The sequence below is a fragment of the Spermophilus citellus genome, assembly GCF_964194105.1.
Source record: "Spermophilus citellus genome assembly, chromosome: 12".
Classification (NCBI taxonomy): domain Eukaryota; kingdom Metazoa; phylum Chordata; class Mammalia; order Rodentia; family Sciuridae; genus Spermophilus; species Spermophilus citellus.
The window spans coordinates 34,200,878-34,222,727 of NC_138198.1; the positions used below are offsets into that span (position 1 = coordinate 34,200,878).

General features: G+C 52.4%; 1 protein-coding gene and 1 long non-coding RNA gene across 3 annotated transcripts in view; one reads left to right on the forward strand and one right to left on the reverse strand.

The window, feature by feature from the left end:
* The window catches only part of LOC308631933, a 253,708-nt gene that overhangs the window by 62,044 nt on the left and 169,814 nt on the right, over positions 1–21,850 (reverse strand). The gene's annotated exons all lie outside the window — the stretch shown is intronic.
* The window catches only part of LOC308632035 (piezo-type mechanosensitive ion channel component 2-like), a gene marked incomplete at both ends in the record, with an annotated part of 90,415 nt that overhangs the window by 35,561 nt on the left and 33,004 nt on the right, over positions 1–21,850 (forward strand). The window contains 11 exon segments of the mRNA XM_081263691.1: positions 455–672; positions 2,931–3,091; positions 6,178–6,354; positions 6,637–6,762; positions 8,215–8,415; positions 9,151–9,355; positions 9,442–9,543; positions 10,479–10,644; positions 14,571–14,814; positions 17,609–17,705; positions 19,195–19,354. Coding sequence (XP_081119817.1) covers positions 455–672; positions 2,931–3,091; positions 6,178–6,354; positions 6,637–6,762; positions 8,215–8,415; positions 9,151–9,355; positions 9,442–9,543; positions 10,479–10,644; positions 14,571–14,814; positions 17,609–17,705; positions 19,195–19,354 — 1,857 coding nt within the window.

Below are 21,850 nucleotides of genomic sequence, written 5' to 3' on the forward strand. Positions count from 1 at the left end.
CAGGAATGCAATGCGGGTGAAATGTGGCATGACGTGTGATCTCTGACTTCCTTATAACTCCTCTGTTCTCATCTCCTTTTTTTCCTTTCTATTTCAATTACTTTGAGCAGCATCAAGAAAAAATTACCAATCCACCAAAATGAGTAAGTCCCCCTGTGAGGCCATGAAATGCTCGCTCCCACGACACATTTCATGCCTCTTCATCCTAAACTCTGACCATTTGCTCCTCTGGGAACAATGTCAAGTTTAGGTGTCGATAGCTCTCATTCCTGACCAACCACCAGAACTGAATAAGAAAGGCTAACCTAGGCCAACCAGTGGCAAGATACAGGCACCACATTGCCAGGCCTCTGCTCATGCACCGACTCTCCCGTGGGCCTCTCTTTGACTTGCCCCTCACTCACACCAGCCCTGCACGCCGTCCTCTCCTGACGCAGCTGCTCTCTGCCCACAGATTGGCCCACCCCGAGGGAAGCCTCCCAGACCTTGCCGTGATGCACCTGACCGCCAGCCTGGAGAGGCCCCAGGGGAAGAAACAGGCCGAACTCGTAGATGAGAAGACAGAGGGCAGCCCTGGAAAGGCTGAGAAGGGCAAGCTTGGGGCGGGCAGCGAGGAGCCCGAGGAGGGAGAAGACGAAGAGGAGGAGTCGGAGGAGGAGGAAGAAATGTCAGGTAACCACTACCAGCAGCTGCTCAGACCAGGGGACAAGCCCTGACCCCACAGCTCAGTGTGACCCGCTCTGGGGATTGAAAGGTAAAGATTTCATTTTAGGGGGTTGCTATAGTGGTGATATCCTGCTCCAGTAATTTCTTTTGACTCTCTCTGAATTGAAGAATACGAAGGGCCAGCTGTGGTCGCCTGAGCCACAAGCAGAGCTTCTGTGGAGGGCAGGAGGGGGGTGTCTGCTACGGCTCAGGCAGAAAGCCTCAGACAGAACAGCTCCCTGTTCAGGGCCTCTGGAGTCCTGGACATCGCCTTTGCAGACGCGTCCCCAGGAAAATCATTCTGAGGATTCCCATTAAGAATGTGTTTCTAGTTCTGCTGTCGTGCTCAAGACACGAGGGACAGAGAAGGTGAGAAACACCCACTCACAAGCCCACCCCCAGAGGTGCGTCCGCCACCTTCATTACTCTGGAGTCCTCCCTCTTTCCCTGCTTTTTGTCCTAGACTTGAAACACTGTTTTAACCGGGGATGGTGAGAATCGAATGGCCATGGGCTCAGAAAATGTTTTCCCACAGAAACATACAAGGTTGAGAGTTCGGCCTGTGCAGCAGTGCCCAGAGAGCGCGGGGGACCCCAGAGCACCGAGCTTTGAGGGTGGTGTGCTGTGCTGGCACAGGACAGTAGAATATTGCTTTTGTCCTTGCTGGTCAACTCTGCTTTACAAAAGTAGAAAATTTAAAACTATAACAAGGAACAGGCATTGTGGCGCACACCTGTAATATCAGCAAGTCAGGAGACTGAGGCAGGAGGTTGCAAGTTCAAGGCCAGCCTCAGCAACTTGGCAAGACTAGCTCTAAATAAAAAATACGAAGAGCTGGGAATGTAGCCCAGAAGTGCAGCACCCCTGGGCTCAATCCCTGGTACCATCATAAATAAATAAGCAGCATGAGAAAGAAGATCCCTCTCAAAAGTAAGTGGCCTCCAAAAGCTGGTCCCCTTCCCCACTCAGCACAGCCACAGTGAGGACCAGAGAAGCTCAGTCCTTTCTTGAGCCATGTCCTGAGCCACACACAGCCTTAGTGCAGAGGGAAATCCCAGTTCCTCCAGAGCAGGCCTGAGGACCCACCCAGGCCTTATTAGGGTGCTCCAAGCTGGGATTGAGCTTTACTGATGGATCTCACCAAAAGTCGAACTTGCTTTGTGCCTCCACACCCTCATGTCCATGCTGTCCACTCCTCCAGGTCATGTCCACTTACTACTCAGACCTCCCTACTGAACACCATCTGTAAGTTACTCTGTACATTAAGCATGTTCCACAGGGATGAAACCTCACTTAACTGTCCCAGGACAGACACCGTCCCAACTCCCTGTGCCAGGTAAGGGCCCATCCTCTGCCTGGACTGTGGCCTTCATACAAAAATTATGACGTAATGGGTGATATAAATGTGACAATACAAGACAGTCCTGTGGTGGCTTTCAGTAGAGTCCTCCAGACAGCAGCAGGACCCCTGGGTTGTGCACAGCCGGCAAGAACGCAATGACTGATCTGGCTGATCACAGCACAGGATTACTGCCAAACTGTGGAGCGGCTGGTCCTGAGCCTGGGTTTGCTGTTCCTTCTGGTGAGGAGTGGCTGGTCCTGCTGGGGCAGACCTCTGACCTGTTCTTCCAGGGAGAATGGACGGTTTTATCCGCTCATTTATATGTTGCTTATGGGAGCACCATTTTGACAAAACAAAACTGTAACTTACAGGTAGCTCAGGTCACCTCAAATCCTCAGTTTCCATCTTAACCTTAAGAGTTAATAAGGCTGCCAGGTACAGTGGTGAATGATTGTAATCTCAGCAACTTGGGAGGCTAAGGCAGGAGGGTCATGAGTTCAAGGACAGCCTCAGCAACTTAGTGAGGCCCTGTGCAACTAATCGAGACCCTGTGTCTAAAGGAAATATAAAAAGGGCTGGGGATGTGGCTCTGTGATTGAGGCTGGGTTCAATCCCCAGTACCCAAGAGAGACACAGAGAGAGAGTAAATAAGGTCAAAATTCTTCTCTACACCCACTTAGTTAGAAGGTGGATAAGGCAGCATCACCCCTAGAATCCTAGGTTAGGACATCTGTGTGGTCAACATGCCTGGGGGCTCGTGGACCACCCTTGCTCCACACTTGGCTGTTCTTAGAACTTATCCCCTGTGGTGACTCCTTGTCCTCATCTGGAGATCACAGATACCCTTGGTTAATAACAAAGGCCGCCTTGCTCTGTCCTGCAGACCTGCGGAACAAGTGGCACCTGGTGATCGACCGCCTCACGGTGCTCTTCTTGAAGTCCCTGGAGCACTTTCACAAGCTGCAGGTGTTCACGTGGTGGATCCTGGAGCTGCACATCATCAAGATTGTGTCCTCCTACATCATCTGGGTTTCTGTGAAAGAGGTAAGTGAACGTTGCTGGAGCGTCTCATCAAACAGTCACAGGGGTCTCACATTCCTTGTCCAGCTGTCCACCATATTTTTAACTGGTGTCCACTACATTAGGGATCTGGCTCTGAAAGGATGCCTTTGACATGCAGAGCAATCCACTCAGTGGCCCTGAGGAGGGGGAAGCCACAGAGAGAAGGGCCGGGGCTTAGTTTCCAGTTGACTGGTCACAGTGCCAGGGCTGCTTGTTTTCGCCTGTTTTTTTGTTGCCGAGTGTGAGAGTGGGCTGCTCTTCTGCATGTGGGACTCTGCTTCCCTCAGTTCTCTCTGAGGAAAATGATAACATTTGGGCTCATGTTATTGGTTCTGAAGTAAAATCCTTCATAGAGCACACCTTGTTGGTTGTGCCCTATGTTTGGTGTCTGTAAAGAAGAGTCACTGTTCCACCGACAGTCATTTCCTATTGACGGTGGACAAACTGGCTCTCCTTGCATTTATTCAACAAATACTTTTTGCATACTTCTAATTTCCCTGGAGTATTTTTAAGTTGGTTAGAATTCAATTTGTCCTCTAAAAATTAAGTCAGGGACCTCCACTTATAATCCTTGAAAAGCTAAACCACAGGGAAAACCGATGACCACAACACTGGTTGTCATGTGCAGGTCACTAAGGGTGAGACTTGATCTGAGCTGTGGGGTCTCACCCAGAACTTCCTGTGTGCTCCTGGGCCAGCTGCCAGCTGCAGACCACGCCCCTCCAGTCCCTGTCTCAGCTCAGCACTCTCCCTGGACTCCAGACTCTCATGCCCACAGGGCAGCTGGATGCGGCTTGCTTTTTGTGCCCCCGAAGCCCCTTCTGTGAATGTCCATGAAACCGAGTTCACCCTGAACCTCATTCCTCCTTCAGGAACTCCAGCCAATTTCTGCTTCCCCCTCCCTTTTTTGCATCCCGTGGGCCTCCCATCCTGCAGCCAGATGGTCTTCCCAGAGCGTGACTAGCACCCTGGCAGTGCTCTGTGCCAGACCTTGGCATGGCTCACTCCCATCCTTACCGTCGCCTGGTCATGTCCCCTGCCCTCGGGCCTGGGCCACTTCAACATTGCCCTTCCGGGTACCCCAGGGTACCTGCTGGAAGGCTTCGGGTCTCACTTCCCTGGCAGAGAGCCACTTGGTTCTTCCGGATTGTGCCAGCCATACTCTCCTGCGCCTGGGGGGCCCTGTACCTGGGACCCCTCTGCCCACACCTGCTTACGCTTCCCAGTGGGGGCCCGACTCCTCCAGGGCCGTTTCCCCACCTGGGTTAGCTGCCTCTGCCTGTGCTCCTGTATCGCCCGGCCAGCCTGGCAGGGCCTCAGCAAGCTGCACTGCCCCAGCTTCATATGGACTTCCCACTGCTTCCGGTGCTTCTCCAGGGCAGGAAGCTCCATGGGAAGCGTAACCTTGAACCTGGGTAGGATTTGTTAAGATCCCTTCTTCTCTTTAACCATCATCAGAATATCAAAAGTTCTATGTAAATCGTTTGTCCTGTTTTATCCTCAATGCCTCCAGTGCATATTCAAAGAAATAGCAAAGAGACTTCATTTCCCAGTGTTGTGTGAGCCACACTCTCCTGTGCCTGGGGGCCCTGTGTCTATCTTTAATAGATATCTCTAATAGGATTTGCTTTTTAACATCCAAATTGACAGGGCCCTTGCTGACCACTAAGGGAGGGGGGGTCAGTTAGGTAATCAAAATACTTTGATGTCGTATTTAGTATGTTATGAGCACTTCACGGTTTACAGAGCACTTCCACAGGACAATTTCTTTCCTCCTCAATGAATTCTGTAAGGCACCCCTTCCTAGTCCAGTACTTTTGCTCTGAGTACACAGAGAGGCCCCTGGCCTTGGACAGTGGAAAGTACAAGAATAGCTGGGGACAACATGCAGAATCATCAACACCGTGATGTAGTCTTCACGTGTCACTTTATGGTTTTGTCAGCCAACTAGGTAGACTGCCCTCCCCAGCTCAGAGAGCTCAGCACTTTGAGCGTGTTCGCTTTACCAGCGGTATGCATGCTGCCGTTGTCACCTAATGACATGAAGCATCCCAGCACGTTATTTGAATGACATCCAGCATAGATGTGTGTGGCCCGTGGATGAATAAGATGGTGATGCTCCTGTGCTGTTCACGGAGAGTTGCTAAAAGTGGGGACGACGCTCTGAGGGGTAAACTCGCTGTCGTCCCAAGGTCTGCGTGTTCACATGGAACTCATGTCCTCCCCAACACTGACCCGCTTTTAGCACTTCCTGTCATCATGTGGGCTCCCGAGAAGAACCCAGGAGTCTTCTTTCACACTCCCTTCCCTGAAGCCCCCCAGCCCACCACCACCATGCCACCAACCATCACACCCAGTTAACTCTATTTCCCATCATGATTCCGTGGTCCCTTTCCTCCTGGGTGACTGCAGCAGCAGGGGTGACCGCAGCAGGAGGGGTGACCGCAGCAGCAGGAGAGCTGGTCTCTGGCCTCTTGTCTAATGCCCATCATGTGCCCTCCATCCCTCACTTACATTTCTCTAAGTAAGATGCCGGATGAGCTTCAGATTCCCCAGAGTGATGCCCTCCAGGGAGTGGTGTGGCTGTTTCCTGCAGGATGGGCCACGTGCCATTACACAGTTCTGCAAGGATCCCCAACCCTTGGCTCATGGCGGCCCCTCATCCTCCCCACGCTCACTGCATCTCACACTGCTGACTCCCAGCTCCCGGTTGTCTGTGGTTACCTGCCCCACCATGCTCTTCCACTCCTCCTCAGCTTCACAGCCTGACTCGGGGATTCCCGCATCTCCACCCTGGAGTCAGGACGCCTCAGGCAGGAGCCTGTTCACATCTTCAGCTCAGCCATCATTGCCCTACACTGGCATCACCTTGTTCCGCGTCTGTCTTCCACAGAAGACACAGTGTCCTTGGGCCCTGGGCTCACTCCCCTAGTGCCCAGCACAGAGGCAATGCCTTGCACGTGCTCAGACCTCAACCCCCCTTGCAGGTCAGAGGTCGGGTCATTGTGCTTGTGGATGTCACGTCATGTTGTGTGTTCCTGTCTCCATTTCTGATTCCATGTCTGCAGGTGTCTCTGTTCAACTATGTGTTTTTGATTTCTTGGGCTTTCGCTCTGCCTTACGCCAAGCTCCGCCGTGTGGCTTCCAGCATCTGCACCGTCTGGACCTGTGTGATCATCGTCTGCAAGATGCTGTACCAGCTGCAAACCATCAAGCCCGAGAGCTTCTCTGTTAACTGCTCCTTGGTGAGCCAGGGGGAGGGGTCCCACTGCCCTTCAGGGAAGCAAGGCGGTTGGAGGGCCAGCTGCCACACGCTCATTCTGTCCAGCCTGTGAGTCACCCCATCCAGGCCCTGTCTGTCCTGCCCTCTGTGCTGGACCTCTGCCTCCCTCCAGTGGGGACCTCCCCCTCACACTGGGCCTTTCCCTCCCTATCCCATCCCTGTCCCTTTGGTCCAAGCTGAAGGAGGACACCTGAACTCACCCAATCTGGAGAGCCATTTTTCACTCCATTTTTATTCTTTTCAGCCCAATGAAAACCAAACCAACATACCCCTGCAGGACCTGAACGATTCCCTCCTCTACAGTGCGCCTATTGACCCCACTGAGTGGGTTGGCCTGAGGAAGTCTTCTCCCTTGCTTGTCTACCTGAGGGTAAGGGCACTTTTGTTCCTACTAGGAGCTCAGCACAGTTTGGAATCCTTCCCCTTGAGACCGTTAGTATTCCATTAGATATAACCTCCTCTTCTCATGTGGCATTTGGAATCATGCTTGCAACAAATTCCTGTGACAGATCATTATTGCACCAAAGAGAAGCTGGCCAGCAGTCTGAGCTTGACTGAATACAGTGTGCCGCATACATTCACCAAGTGCCTTGTCACATTCTAAGAGCAAGGTCACTGGGTTCTCAGAACTGAAACATGTCCAAAATACGTTGTCCAATTTTAAAAAAGCAAGTCTTAAAACACTGTGCAAAGAAAAATATGGGATGCAATATATCAAATTGTCAATAGTGATAATTTCTGAGAAGGAGATGTTATTTTACAAGAAACTTTTGCTGTCTAAATTATGTTTCTCCTTATAATAATTATTATTTACCAGGAATTGAACCTAGGGTGCTCAACCTCTGTGCCATATCCCTAGACCTTTTTATTTTGAGACTGGGTCTCACTCAGTTGCTGAGGCTGGCTTTGAACTTTTGATCCTCCTGCTTCAGTCTCCCAAGCCACTGGGATTATAGGCATGTGCCACCATTCCCAGATGTTTCCCTGTGATTTTTAATAAAGACCATTTACTACATTTAGAAGGAATAAAGCATTACCTTTGCAAAAAAAGAACTTCAGTTGCAAAGAGATGAAAACATTATACCTTCCATGCTTCACATTTTACCTTGGTGGATAATCTAAGCAGTCCTGTCTGTATTGCATGGACAGAGCCCTTAGAAGTAAGACCTTTCTGCTCCATGTTTGGACCTCAAAGGTCCTAGACGTCTGTCTTCTGTGAGTAGCTGCGAGTTTTCCTAATACAGTAGATACCTTTGGGAATGGTCTCAGCCCCCAGTGGCTGTAAAAAAGATAAGACAAATCGATACTTGAAAAGGGTGGTTAGAGCAGTGTGGGGACCCACGTGGGCTCTTCTCACCACTCCTGTTGTGTTCACACTACTGCTCCGTTGTGAGCATGCTTCTCAATTCACTGCCTACTCCGGCCAGACATCAGAGGTGGTAAAGGTGTCCCCTGGGGCTGGCGCAGTGTGTTTCCCAGGATGTGTCTGCACCGTTGGCCCCTCTGGTTGCCAGCAACCCCCCGGGGCCAGGTACCCCCGGTGTGGAGTGCTTCTCCAGGATTAGGAGCACAGCCACTGTCTCGCCTCCAGAGATTCTGAGTCCTGTTGCCATGGAGATTAGCCCCATTTCCATAATGGAGACAACATCACAGTAAATAAGACAGAGCCTTGAGTGCAGTAGGATGTCATAAAGGTGGGGTTTTATAAAACACTGTGCTTTAGACATTAAGAATCAAGAACAGTGACATTATAGGAATAGCTCAAATTGAAACTCATAAAGCCCTTGGCAAACAGCTGTATGTTCTTGCTTATTCTTCGTAGAATAACCTCCTGATGTTGGCCATTCTGGCCTTCGAAGTTACCATTTACCGCCATCAGGAGTACTATCGGGGTCGAAACAACCTTACTGCCCCTGTGTCCAAAACTATCTTTCATGACATCATAAGAATGCATCTGGATGATGGACTTATTAACTGTGCCAAATATTTCATAAACTACTTCTTCTACAAGTTTGGCCTGGAGGTGAGTTTTCTTGCCAATGTGTTTTATTTCTCTTTACACAAACATATAAATAGCCATCTCAGGCCAGTTGGCCACTGGGGCTATTCCACACTCCAGCCCATGCAGACTAACTCCTCGGGGTCCACAGAGAGTGCTGCTATTGATACAGTGGCATTTCCCAAGTCTGGGGACCAATGCCCCTTACTCTGCAGCCAGGCACTTGGCCTCTCGGGATCTCAAGAGCCATCTGGGTGCATGAACATCCACTGTCTTATTAGTTCTTCTCCCGCCAGCATTGTGCTGGGGTTAGAACCCAGGACCTGTATGTTCTGGGCAAGGGCTCCACCATTAAGTCACAGTCTAGCCCTCACATTAGTTACTTATAAAGAGTAAAATATTCTCAACCATCTTTGCTTTCGAGCATTCAGAGTATAACCTGCAGCTCCAGGGAGCTGTTTTAACCTGAAGTTGTGCTGGTAGATCCTGCCCTTTATTTAATAGGATGAATTTGCAGGGGTGCTGTATCATGAAGTCATTATCGCTGTCTGCCTGCGTCCTCTCCAGTTTGAAGTGGGTCTCATGACAGTGACTCAGTCAGGTGCTCCTTTGGAGGTAACCTGTGGATCTGCCTTCAGGCTAAAAGGCTTTCAAAAGAGCAAGATGTGGGGACCCATGCGGGGGCCATCCAGGCTGCGCAGGTGTGGCTCCCTTCCCTGCAAACCCCATGTGTTTTCACCTCTTGTCACCCTTACGCAGACCTGTTTCCTAATGTCAGTGAACGTGATTGGCCAGCGAATGGATTTCTATGCCATGATTCACGCCTGCTGGCTCATTGCTGTCCTGTACCGACGCAGAAGAAAGGCCATCGCGGAGGTCTGGCCCAAGTACTGCTGCTTCCTGGCCTGCATCATCACCTTCCAATACTTCATCTGCATTGGCATCCCGCCTGCCCCCTGCCGAGGTGAGGGCACTCCCCCGGTGGCTCTCGCCCAAGCCGCAACACAGGCCAGTGCAAGAGACTGATTCTGCCTGTGGCCCTCCCTGCAGATTACCCATGGAGGTTTAAGGGCGCCGACTTCAACGACAACATCATCAAGTGGCTGTACTTCCCGGATTTCATCGTGCGGCCGAACCCAGTGTTTCTCGTCTGTGAGTGCTTATGCCTCAGGGCCCTGAGACATCAGTAGCTGGGTTTACATTGGCTCCTCAGTCCTCGCAGGGTGCCCCAGGACCGCTGGTCTTCCGCTGGACCTTATAACCCTATCACCAGTCAGGAATGGCTCTTCCTTGCTCTGTTGCGTTTGCAGAATTAACAAGTCAACATTGGATGTTCTGTGTTCACTCGAGTCCTCTCACCCCCAGACACCCTCACACACCTGCACGCCCGCCTTTCACTAGACAGATCAGGGAGGGAGCCTGGGGCCAGGAAGGGTTCCCAGCTGCCACCACAGACAGACCCAAATAGAGCAGGGCTGTGACGATGAGGAGGATATCTACCTCCCAGACTTGGCGTCACTGGGTACCTTGTCAGGGCCATCTCAGGGGCTGGTGAGCCCAGGGCTAGAGACGCCGCGGCACCCAGGATGACGGGGAGTGGCTCCTCACATAATCAGGTTTAAAATGAGGGCCTCAGCAGGGCTACAGCCTGCCTGGCTCACATCCCCTCTGCCCACACGCTCTCTGCCTTCCCCCTCTCTCTGGTGCCTGGCTGGGAATGGCCTTGGGTTACAAATGTAGAGAGAGGACAAGGTCAAATAGAACAGGATGTCTGCATCCACAACAGGTGAGGAGGTCAGCAGGGCAACAGCTCCAGCTGCCTGGACATGGGCGGAGACCCAGGCCAGGAAGGACACTCCCTAGCCCAGCACCCTCACTGCCCACTGTGCAGGCGAAACCCAGACCGCCAGGGGAGCCCTATGGGCCTGCCCTCACACAGCTCCCCATGCTGCAGATGCTCTTGGCCTGGCCTTGGGGTCCAGGATGGCTTTTACTGAGCGCTTTGGGGCCCAGCTCACTCGGGGGTGACTGTGCTGCCCGAGGGAGCCCAGAAGAGAGCAGGTGCCAGTGTCGCCCTTGTCCTGCAGACGACTTCATGCTGCTCCTGTGCGCCTCCCTGCAGCGGCAGATCTTTGAGGATGAGAATAAAGCTGCCGTGCGGATCATGGCCGGGGACAACGTGGAGATCTGCATGAACCTGGATGCGGCCTCCTTCAGCCAGCACAACCCCGTGCCAGACTTCATCCACTGCAGGTGAGGCTGCGCACCACCCAGCAGCTCCACCCTGGGCACCTCCTGAGGCCCACTCTCCCCTCCTCCCTCTGCTGGACTGGGAAGGAGATCTGCTGAACTACAGACTCCAAAGCTATGAGTGGGAGCCTCCACACTGAGGCTCCCATCAGTACTGGCCTCCTTCTGTGGCCTCCACTTTCCTCCTCGTCATACGAAGCCGACTCATGTCAATCATACCCTGTAGCAGCTCTCCAGAAAAACCTCCCCACCTCCAGACCCTCACCCCAACTCCCCAGCATCCTCTGCCAACCCTCCTCATCCCATCCCTCTTCCTCATCCCCACCCCTCCTCCTCATCCCCCTCCTCATTCCCATCACCTTCCTCTCCCCATGCCCCCTCATCCCCACCCCTCCTCCTCATCCCCATCCCCCTCCATCCCCCATCCCCTCCTCATCTCCTATCCCCCTCCTCATCCCCCATCCCTTCCTCATTCCCCATCTTCTCCTCCTTCCCCATCTCCTCCTCCGTGTCCCCTCATTTCTCATCCCTCCTCCTCATTCCCCATCCCTCTCATTCCCCATCCCCCCTCATCCCACATTTTCCTCATCCTCCATCCTCCTCATCTTCTCTCCCCATCCCCCCTCACCTTTATCCCCTCCTCATCCTCCATCCCCCCATCCTCCATCCCCCTCATCCTCCATCCCCCCTCATTCCCCATCCCCCCATCACCCATCTCCCCCCCATCCTCCATCCCCCTTCATCCCCCCTTATCACCCATCCCCTCCCCATCCCCCCTCCCTTCCCTATCTCCCGTCCCCCTTCATCCCCCCTCCCTCCCCATCCTCCCTCCCTCCTCCCTGTGGCCCATCACTCATCCTCACCTGTCCCTCCTCCTCATATCCCTCCCTCCTCTCCATTTTCGTACCTCCTGTATCCTTCGTCCCTCCTCCTCATCTTCGCTCCCCTTCCTCATTGCCATCATCTTGCCCCCTTCCTCATCCCTGTCCCTCCTCCCCATCCCTCATCCTTGTCCACATCCCTCCTCACCCTCCGCCCTCCCCCGTCCCTGTGCCTCTGCTCCCTCACCTCCTGTGTGTTCTGGGCCCTGAGGAGTGAGGGTCTAGAGCCGCCTGTGCTGCTGCTCTCCTCACGCTCGCTCTGTGTCTCGGCCTGGGCTTCGGTTAGAGCCTGTTGTAAGGTGGGTGTGACTTATTTAACTCGTGCATTTTAGTCACATGTGACGGTGGGGCCCGCATTGGCCACCCTCACTGTGGGGCCCACTTGCAATACTCATGAATGCACAAAGTCCTCAGTCCAGTGCTCCCCAACTGTGCCCTCCTCCCTCCCATCCCTGTCCTCTGCTCCACAGCACCTTTGCTGACCTCCACCATCTTCCCCATCAGGGACACCTGGACCTGGTCTTGAGAGCCGGTTGTCTCCCGGGCTGTGTTGCTGGCTTTGCTTCTCCCTGGTCCCTTCGGCCCTGCCTGGCCTCCCCTGGCCTCCCCTTCTTGGAGGCACGCCGGCTCAGCCTCCACACCCAGCTCTTTCCACCCTTGAGGGCTCAGAGCCACCCAGGAGCCAGCACAGCTGGTGAGAGGCTGTGGACCAACTGCCTGGCCTTGGAGTCTCACAGGGTGGCGGCTGGCTCCTTCCGTGAGGGGACCGGGGAGGGGCTCCTGCAGTCACGGCCAGGAGAGTCCTGTTTAAACAGCGCGACCGCCCTCTAACCTGGTGCTGTTACCCCAAGAGCCCACTCTGCCCCCTTCTGAGGGGTGAGTCCCCTTCTCACCTGTTCACTCTTGTGCCCCTCCCACCCTATGGCTTTGGCACTATGAGGGATAGGGTCACTTTAAGAGTTATCCTGTGCTTTCAAAGAGCCAGGCTCTGTTCCAGGTGCTTTACGTGTGTGGAGCCATTGCCTCCCAAAGGCCACCTGTGTGCAGGTGTTATCATCCCATTTGCAGATGAGAAGACCGCCAGGTAGAGCTGAGGCACAGGGACCAGAGCACAAGGATCTGGCCCGTCAGTCCAGCCCCGCACCGAGCGTACTCTGGCTCTGTCAGAAGCTCAGTGCACACTGAGTAAATACCCATAAGCAAATTGGCTTGAAGATGGTCTTTCTGAGTGATGTGCCATACGAACACTAGTCTCAGGCAGGGTTCCCAGTCTCGCCTCTTCTCTGTGATGTGAGAGAAAGATGGCCCCAGCACACACCCTTCCCACCCAGCGCAAAGGGAGTAAGTACTTTAGCACAGCAAAGCCACTCCTAAAGACCAACCCAGGCAGAAGCCTCTACTCATCACTGGTTTTTAAGGCTGAATCTTATTTTGAAAATTAGATTGTTTCAAGTTTTTAGATCTGTTTATCAGTTAGGAATACCAGAAAGTGACAGGCACACACCCCTATGGTGGGAAGTGAACAGTCATGTCCCGTGGTAGTGACGTAAGGGGCCCAATAGCAGGTGGCCTTGTGGAAAAGCCCTGAGCAGGTGGTGATGTAAGGGGTGCAGCCCTCCTCCAGCCCGCCCTCAGGTTTGAGTGGCTCCACACTTCCTCTCTCTGGGCTCTGACAGGGAACACCCTCTGGACCCTGCCACCTGTCACCAGGACTCAAATCAGTTCTCTCTAGGACCTGGAGGATCCTCATCTGCTGATGTTTCCCACATTTTCTCCACCAGCTCCGCATTGTGACACCGGGAGGCTCCTGGCCAGGGATAGACCTGTGAAGGCCAGCAGGAGTACTGAATGCCCCGCACAGCCCCCACGTGCACTCAGAGTGCCCCATCCCAGGTCCAGGGAAGTCCCCCATATGGGCTTCAGAAGGGACTGGGAGCTCCATGTGTCACTGACTCCACCCCAGAGGTCCTGGCTCACTGAGAAACACTGGCTTGTTATCTGCTGTCCTTTGCTTAGAAAGTCAAGGGGGGTGAAATATATTTTAGATTTAAAAAAAAATTCACAAAAACATTTTAAGTGTTTTACTCTGCAAAATATAAAGGCTAAAAGTTCACACATCTGAAAAAAATGCTCCTTCCCTAGTAACACTGGACAGGTCAAGTACAGTTCATGTTTTAATAAGAGATGGTTTATTGACACCCTGCAAAATAACAACCCGTTAATCAAAGAAATAATCCAGAACTCGTTTTGCTTTGCTTCTCCCCAAATCTGGGTAGAGACGCATCCAAAGCAAAACCACCCAAGACCAAAAGCTGTGACCAAACAATCATGGGTGGCCTCAGCCTGCAGGGAGTGTTCCTGTCAGCTATGACTCTGGCAGCAGCTATTGTCACAAGAAGACCGAGGCATGAATCCTGTCTCCCCTTCCATCAAGAGGGCCATTGTGGAGGGATAGGCCCCCAAAAGGAACCCTGACTCAGCCCGGGACGTCCAAAGGCAGAGTGCTGAAAAGCCCAGGGTCCCATCTGGCAGTGTCTGTGTCAGAACTAGTCCCCATCTCTGTGGAGACCTTTTCATTTCTAGTAAAATCTTCGTATGTTTATGGGTTTGTTTCTTCTGCTGATTTCTAGCTCAGGAAAAGGAATGCATGTTCATTTGTTTCCTGCCAGCCAGGATATTCTAGCAAGAAATGCTAAGTTTTAGAATTGATTTGGTATCTGCGTTACAATTTCTGTTGCCATACCATGATCCATCCCTTCCATGGAAAAACAGAGGCATTTTGAACACCAAGTGGTAGGTCGAGAATGCGGCTGTGTGTGAGAAACGTGACCCACACGATGATGGTGGTAGCACGTGCAGTTACGGTGGCGCTGATTGCAGGACAGTGCCCCCAGGAGAAGGAAAGGTGGAGCCAGAGCCGCTGGCGTGCTCTGAAACGGATCTCGTGGGCAACCCATGGAGCTGAGTTCTTTCCCTTCTTCAAACAGAAACTCCCCGTTCTGTGCTGTTCTGCTCTCCTGTTGCCCCGTGTCCTTTGGTTCTTTCCAGATCCTACTTGGACATGTCCAAGGTCATCATCTTCAGCTACCTCTTCTGGTTCGTGCTGACGATCATCTTCATTACTGGGACAACCAGGATCAGCATATTTTGTATGGGTTACCTGGTGGCCTGTTTCTACTTCCTGCTCTTTGGGGGCGATTTGCTACTGAAACCCATCAAGAGCATCCTGCGCTACTGGGACTGGCTGATCGCCTACAACGTTTTTGTGATCACCATGAAGAATATACTGTCGGTAAGTGCCTCCCAACACAGCACAGATGCGGCTTCCACGTGAGAGTGGATCAGCACTCGGTGGTTATCAGGAGCCCCGAGCCTCTCATACAGCTCTCAAAAACCCCAAACAAGATGCTGCCAATTCAGGATCCCCAGGACCATTATGACTGTGCTTTGCCAAATTCAGCAGAACACATTTTGCTCTTTTCCACGGTTTCAAGGTCACGTGGTGAAAGGGTTGTATTCACTGGAAAAATTCTAGAATGTGTTTTATTAACTTAAGTCCCATCCCTTCTGAGGAACCATCTTATCACTCACAGTATGTGCTTGAAGGGGCCTTTGGTGGCTCCACGGGAAGCTGAGAATTGGTTTTGGTGTTTGCGGTACTAGGGATTAAACCCAGGGCTGCTCTACCTCTGAGTTCCATTCCCCGCTCTTTTTCTTCTCCTTTTCTTTTATTTTGAGGCAGGTTCTCACTAAGTTAGGGTCCCACTAAGTTGCAGAGGCTGACCTCAAACTTGCAATCCTCCTGCCTCAGCCTCCTGAGTCCCTGCAATTACAGGAGTGCACCACCATGCCCAGTTTGTTGAAGTTTTTCAGTCATATCATATTCACAAAAATACAACTCTTACTTGCAAAGAACTGTAGAGGTGTAAAGTGAAATGAAATGAGCATAATTCTCTGTGTGGCGTGGGGAATAAGGTGGAATGGAGACAGGATGCAAGAAATCCCACGTGCCAGAAACGGAGAGACCTGGGAGAGAGTGCAGCCTAGGGCAGCCTCTGAGTGTCGATACCCGATTAGGGCTTGGCTGAACCATGCGGACGGACCGAGGAACAGCACCCACTCGCTCTGCTGTTACATAGCTGTGGTCCTTTGGGCCAAACTGTTCTCCTAACGTGACAGATGGCTCACACTGTCTGCTAGTGATGCCAGAAATCCATCTTTTAGGCCACAAGGACTCTATTTAAGTTACTCAGTGCTGTAGGAAGTTAACCAGCAAACCTTCAAGGGCTGAAGCAGTTTCTGCCTCTCCAGCCAGCCTCCACATCAGGCCGTGCCTGCTCCTCTCGGCTGTGCCTGGTGGAGCAGACGAAGGGCACTGGCGGAGGGACTCCACCCTTCTTCTCTGCTAGCTGCTTAGGGCTCAGTTCACTACAGCACTGATCTGTGAAGGCTGTTGGATTATTTTTTTTTCCATGGGTGTTTTGCTGTGTTTCAGAGCTGGGAAAGCCTAGTCTGTGGGTAATGAATATTTGAATGATATATTTTGCCTACCATTTGTTGAAAGATGAATTCTCTAGTTGAGGGTGAAAGTGCCTTTAAGTCAACGCCTTTCCCCACTAGCGTGGACTCATGCTTGGAGTAGCACAGGGAGTCACTGCAGAGCATAGACCAGACTAGACAAGGCCGTCCCATCCTGAAGCCACTCCATGGAGAGGGATCCACCACTGGAGTGTGATCTCATAGCTATGCCTGGAAAATGTGTGGATACGGCGTCTGTCCTTCCATCCACCCATCTGTCCTCTATCCATCCATTCGTTCATTCTTCTTCATTCTGTAAACCTGTGTTGCAGACCTGTTCTTTCCTGAGCACTATGTTATATCTTAAAGAATTGGAGATAAATAATGCTCTTATTTGACTCTCAAGAAGCTCACATTCTGGAAGGAAAGAAGGATCTACAAATAATAATAATACAATTGTTAACAATGTGGTTATAACCTTGGAGGAAAATAAGGCAAAAACTAAAGGAAGCCTAATATCTTGCTTGGGAGTCGGGGGGAGGCAATGCCATTTCAACCTCTGAGACTCAGACAACGGATTGGGGTGGAGTTACAAAGGGGAAGGGCATCCCCTGCCTGGAGTGGGCAGCGTAGTTTGGAAGATGGTGGGAAGTCGTTCTCAGGGCTGAGCATCCCATAGAAACCCCAGTATTCTCCCGCTCCCATATCCCCAGGACACACAGCTCAGCCACACCTAGGGTGTTGGCTGAACCTCCCCACCATCCTCAGGATTGAGCACAGCACACCTGTAACAAGAAATCCATTATTACGAGACAACCATGTCCCAACAATCAACAAAAAGATTTCTTCACCCAGAGAACCGCCCAACGTCTCAGATCACACACTCTCATTCCTTGGTACCCCTTGGGATTGGGTCAGAGCCACCAGTAGGTATGAAAGTCCTCAGCTGTTCAGGTCCCATCTACACAATGGTGCAGTGTGTCCACACACCCCTGCTAAGTCCTCCCAGGATCACATAGGACACCTGACATGTGTGACACTGTGTGCACAGTTGTGGACTATACTGTCTAGGAGGTGGTGTCAAGGAGGAGGTCAGCTCGAGTTCAGTAAGGAGCATTTCTGTCATTGCAATGATTTCTGTCCACCTGGTGGGGTCCTTGGCTGCAGCTCCTGTGGGTGAGGATGGATGGCCTGTTCCTGCAGCTGTGTCTGGGATGGCTCCTGGGAACACAGAATCAAAACAGGGGCCCAGAGTGCACCCATTCACAATAATGGGGCTTGGCTTATTCCCCCCACAGCCCAGGTTTCCTCTTGACAAGAGGTGCTTCTACGTGCAGCAGCGCTGCTCGGAAGACCCTGGCTGTGTGCGTGGGTCTGATTTGCCTGGGGAATTCCAGGGCTCCAGGAGCTGCCAGTGCAGGGTCGCGTGGTGTCTGAGATGGGGTCCCACGTGCGCCATCTTGATCTCTGGCACCAGGCCCTTGTGAGTTTTTGCACCTGTTGGGATCACAAGACCCCAGCTTGTTTTCAGGGTGCAGTTTCAGACCCTGCCCCTGTCTGTTTTTCAGATAGGCGTGTGTGGATACATTGGAACGTTGGTTAAGAAGAGTTGCTGGTTGATCCAGGCCTTCAGCCTGGCCTGCACCGTCAAGGGCTACACCATGCGTAAGTACAAGAGGCACATGTGTAGTGGATGTCAGAAAGGAAGGACGTGGAGCAGGACTGCTCTGACTTAGAAACTGGGCCCAGGCACACAAAGAGAAGAGTCCAAGGTGGAGGTCGATGGTGCCCCGGGTGGAAGCAATGGAAAGGGAGCGCGCTGTGGACCCGCGGGCCATGGCATGAGGTACCTTCGCTCCAGGCACCTTGGGTCACTTCCTAGACACTGCCTTCCCAGCAGGTCTGGAGATTGGGTGCAGTGCTGTTGTGACTCCCTGGACTCCTCTGAACTACCAACGATAGGGAAGGACTCCAGGGCCCACCCAAAAGTGGAGTTGCTCTGGTTAGACTCAGGGGTCTCAAGGTGATGAGACTTCCAGAACTTTCTCTCCTCAAGAAGTTCAGGGATCTGTAAATGCAAACCATTGGGAGAGCCCTGGGATTTCTGGAACTAGACCTACACACGGACTAAGGGACATGCTGTCCCCACCACCCTGCCCCTTGCAACAGAGCCCAGGGCTGTGTCACATGGTTGTGGGCTAATCGTTCAGGAAACACTCTCAGTCTGAATTTTGTCCAAATTAGAAGGTCTTCTATTTAGTCAGCTGGGACTGCTCCCTGCAGGACCCGAATTGTCTTTGCTAGGACCAGTATCGGGTCCGAGTTCTGTGGGGTTTATAAGGGGAAAAAACACATCCTCAAAAACATAGGTGCAGGCAAGCAAGAGGATGCCAGGGCTAAGAAAGCAGTCAGCAGAGCAAAACAGACAGCATCCTGGATTCAAGCACATTTGTGGGCATATGAAGTACAGAAAAACAATCTGTAGCATCTTAGAAACAGCTTAACATTATTTATTCTATAACACTTATCACATATTCCTATTATCCTACTTATTAATATTCCATAACCTATACTCTATAATTTATAATCTATATTGATCAAGCTCAGACCATGACAACATGGGGGTCTTCAGTGGGCCAGGATGGGGGCCGCTTATATCCAAGCCTCCCGCACCGTGGCTGGTGGCTCAGGCTGCACTTTGCAGTTGAGTACCATGAGGGATGGCCTTTGACTGAGGATCCAGGGGGCTGCTCACTCCACCTCCTTTAAAGACCATCCGTGTCCCTTGGCATGGCGTCACCCCACAGAGCCTGTGGTAGGACAGCTGTGTTTTGTTGAACAGAGAGTTTCCTCTGTCACTGCACATTACTCCCCATGGCCCTCGTTGGGGGTCCCTAAGGGAGAGACAGGCACAGGGGCCTCTCTGCCGAAGGTCAAGAGACCCTGTGTCATAGCCCAATGAGTTCACGCTAATGCTAGATTTGAAGTGTGCACGTCATTTGTAATGGGTCATCTGTAAGTAGCGCCTGGGAACGCTGCTCTTGGGCCTCTGTGATCCCTGCACTCGGGCCTCTGTGATCCCTGCACTCAGGCAGGCCACAGGGTGACTGTGGGAGGGAAGTCGGCTCCAGCGGGTTTTCCTCTTGTCACACAGCCGAGGATGACGCCTCCTGCAGACTGCCCAGCGGGGAGGCCGGGATCATCTGGGACAGCATCTGCTTTGCCTTCCTCTTGCTGCAGAGACGCGTGTTCATGAGCTACTACTTCCTGCACGTCGTGGCCGACATCAAAGCTTCCCAGATCCTGGCTTCCAGGTGGGTCCGGCCACGGAAGCACGTGGCTGCTCTCCTAGAAAGTGTGCTGAGTAGCACCCACCTGCTTTCTGTCTGAGCCTGCTCGGAGAAACCACAGAAACTGAGACATCCTCTCCAGGAAAGCAAGGAAAATCTAGCCCAGGCCATTAAGACCCACATGGTATAGAAACACGGAGTCTGATGAGAGTGACACTTCCCAGGACTTGGGCCCTGCAGAAGCTCAGAGGGGCCTGGGCTGACTGAAGCCTGCCACACACCCTCCCTGGGGCAGGGCCAGTGCTGGTTCTGAGCCTCCGTCTTTCCCCTCCCTACTTCTTTAAGAAGAAACTCTCGAAAACAGAGAAAACCATGACTATCATCTATGATGTAGCAGATCGTTAGTGGAGAAGGAATTCAAAAAGCTTAACAACAACAACAACAACAAAAAAAAAACTCACAAAATAGACAACTGATCTAAATAGGCATTTTTTTAAAGAAAATATGCAAATGGGGGCTGAGAGTACAGCTCAGTGGTGAGCATGTGCCTGTTGTGCACGGGCCCTGGGTGGGGATGGGGTGGTCCCAGCACCTTAAAACAGAGAAAGAAAGAAGATACAAGTGGCCAGGGAGTGCATGAGGCTCCTCTCAGCAAGAGTACCATCAGGGAAATGTCGATCAGAACCCCAGTGTGGGTCACCCCAGCCACTCAGAATAGCTCTCCTCAAAACATAAATGCCAGGGAGGGTGGGCGAGAAGGGACCCGGTGCCCTGTTGGCGGGAAGGGAAATTAACAGCCATCGTGGAGAAGAGTGTGGATTCCCTCCACAACTGCAAGGGAACAGTGTAGCCCAGTAGCCTCGCTTGTTCTGAGTCCTCTGAGGTGTCCTTCTGGCCCCCTCCTTCCCACTGGTCTCTTCCTGCCCACTGATTTTCTTCTCTGGGCTGCTGGCAGGATTTGCATGCCACCATTTCTTCTCTTGCAAGTGTTGCCCCTGATCTACAGGCTCGGGAAGCAGACTGGGAGGAGCACTAGGAAGGGTCTGCAAGCCATCCTGGCAGGAGGGTCAGTGCTCCTGTGTGACCCTAACTGCTGGGCTCATCTCACAGGTGCTGACCCTCCCCAGATCCCATGGGATCCTTGGTGCTCACCATCCAGCAGACATCAGGCTGTGGAATGTGAAATCACCCTCATTGACCATTCGCATATGGCTTAAGCTCGTGCGTCTGTGTCTATGCCACCCATTTCCCTGGAGCCTTGTTTCCTTTCCCTTCAGGAGAAATAAAACATTGATTTCAAAAGTCCATACACATGCAGCAACCCTGGCCTTTGCCACCTGACTGTCTGCCTTGTAGGAAAAGAAATGTAGGAAGCCGCACTTTCTCCCAGCAGCCTGTGTCCCGCACCACCTAGGGGAAGAGTACCAGTCCTGCAATTGACCAGCACAGTTGTTTTCTAATACTCTGGACATCATTTCTGTAGCAGAGGACAGTGTCTCAGTCAGAGGTGACCTCATTTGTACAGAGCAGCTGGTAATTTTGCAGGCAAATACTTTTTTTCTTTATCACCCTCCCCAAAATATATGGTCCTTAGAAGTCCCAGACATTATAGAAAGCCAGTGTCTTTTTCCAATTGTTGTCACAATTATTGGGTACAGTAGGAGTGATGGCTTTGTTCAGAGCATTCCTTGTGCTCACACAGGAAGTCCTGCTCTAACTCCCAAGGCAGTTTCCAGAGAACACACACATGTTCATTCACTCCCACGTACCTTCCTTGGTTCACTGCCTGCCCTGTTATGAGGACAGGAGGTGGGCCCCAACTCTCACAGAGCTTACAGGCTAGAAAGGACAAAGATAGGTGACCCAGCCGCTGCCCACATGTGCCTGGCTTTGTCGCAGCCCAGGCCACCGTCACACAAGTTCCAAACCGAGGTGGCTCACAAACAACATGAGCCTGTTTCTCACAGTTCCAGAGGCTGGGATGTCCAGGACGGAGATGCCAGCAGATTCGGAGCAGGGGAGGGCCTGTTCTGCGTGGACAGCCCCTCCTCACTGTGTCCTCCCTGGGGGAAGGAAGAGCAGAAGGCCACCTGGGCCTCTTCACCGGAGCTTTCATGCTGATCATGACCTGTCCCCTCCCAGAGGCCCCACTCCCAACACCAAGGCCTCAAGCACCCAGGCTTCAGTGTGGATGGGGAAGGACACAGAGACTGAGCCAACAGCCACGTGGTGGCAGGCAGCTGGGGGAGCAGGAGAGCCCTTCGGCAGGGTGGTGGCATGCAGGGCCTGCTATGGCAGCCCCCATCCCGTGCTGCAGCCTGGAGAGAGCAGGAGCTGGAGGGGACAGTGCAGGTGGCAGCCCCAGGAGGCTCCGGAGGGAAGTTCAGCCAGGGGGAGGGATGGCCTGAGTGTGCACAGCGAGGCATGGGGTGACTAGGATTCTTTTTCATTTTTCAGGACTAGTGAGCCTCGACGTCACTTGCCTGCTGGTGACCAGCAGTGGTGGAGAAGGCCAGAGTG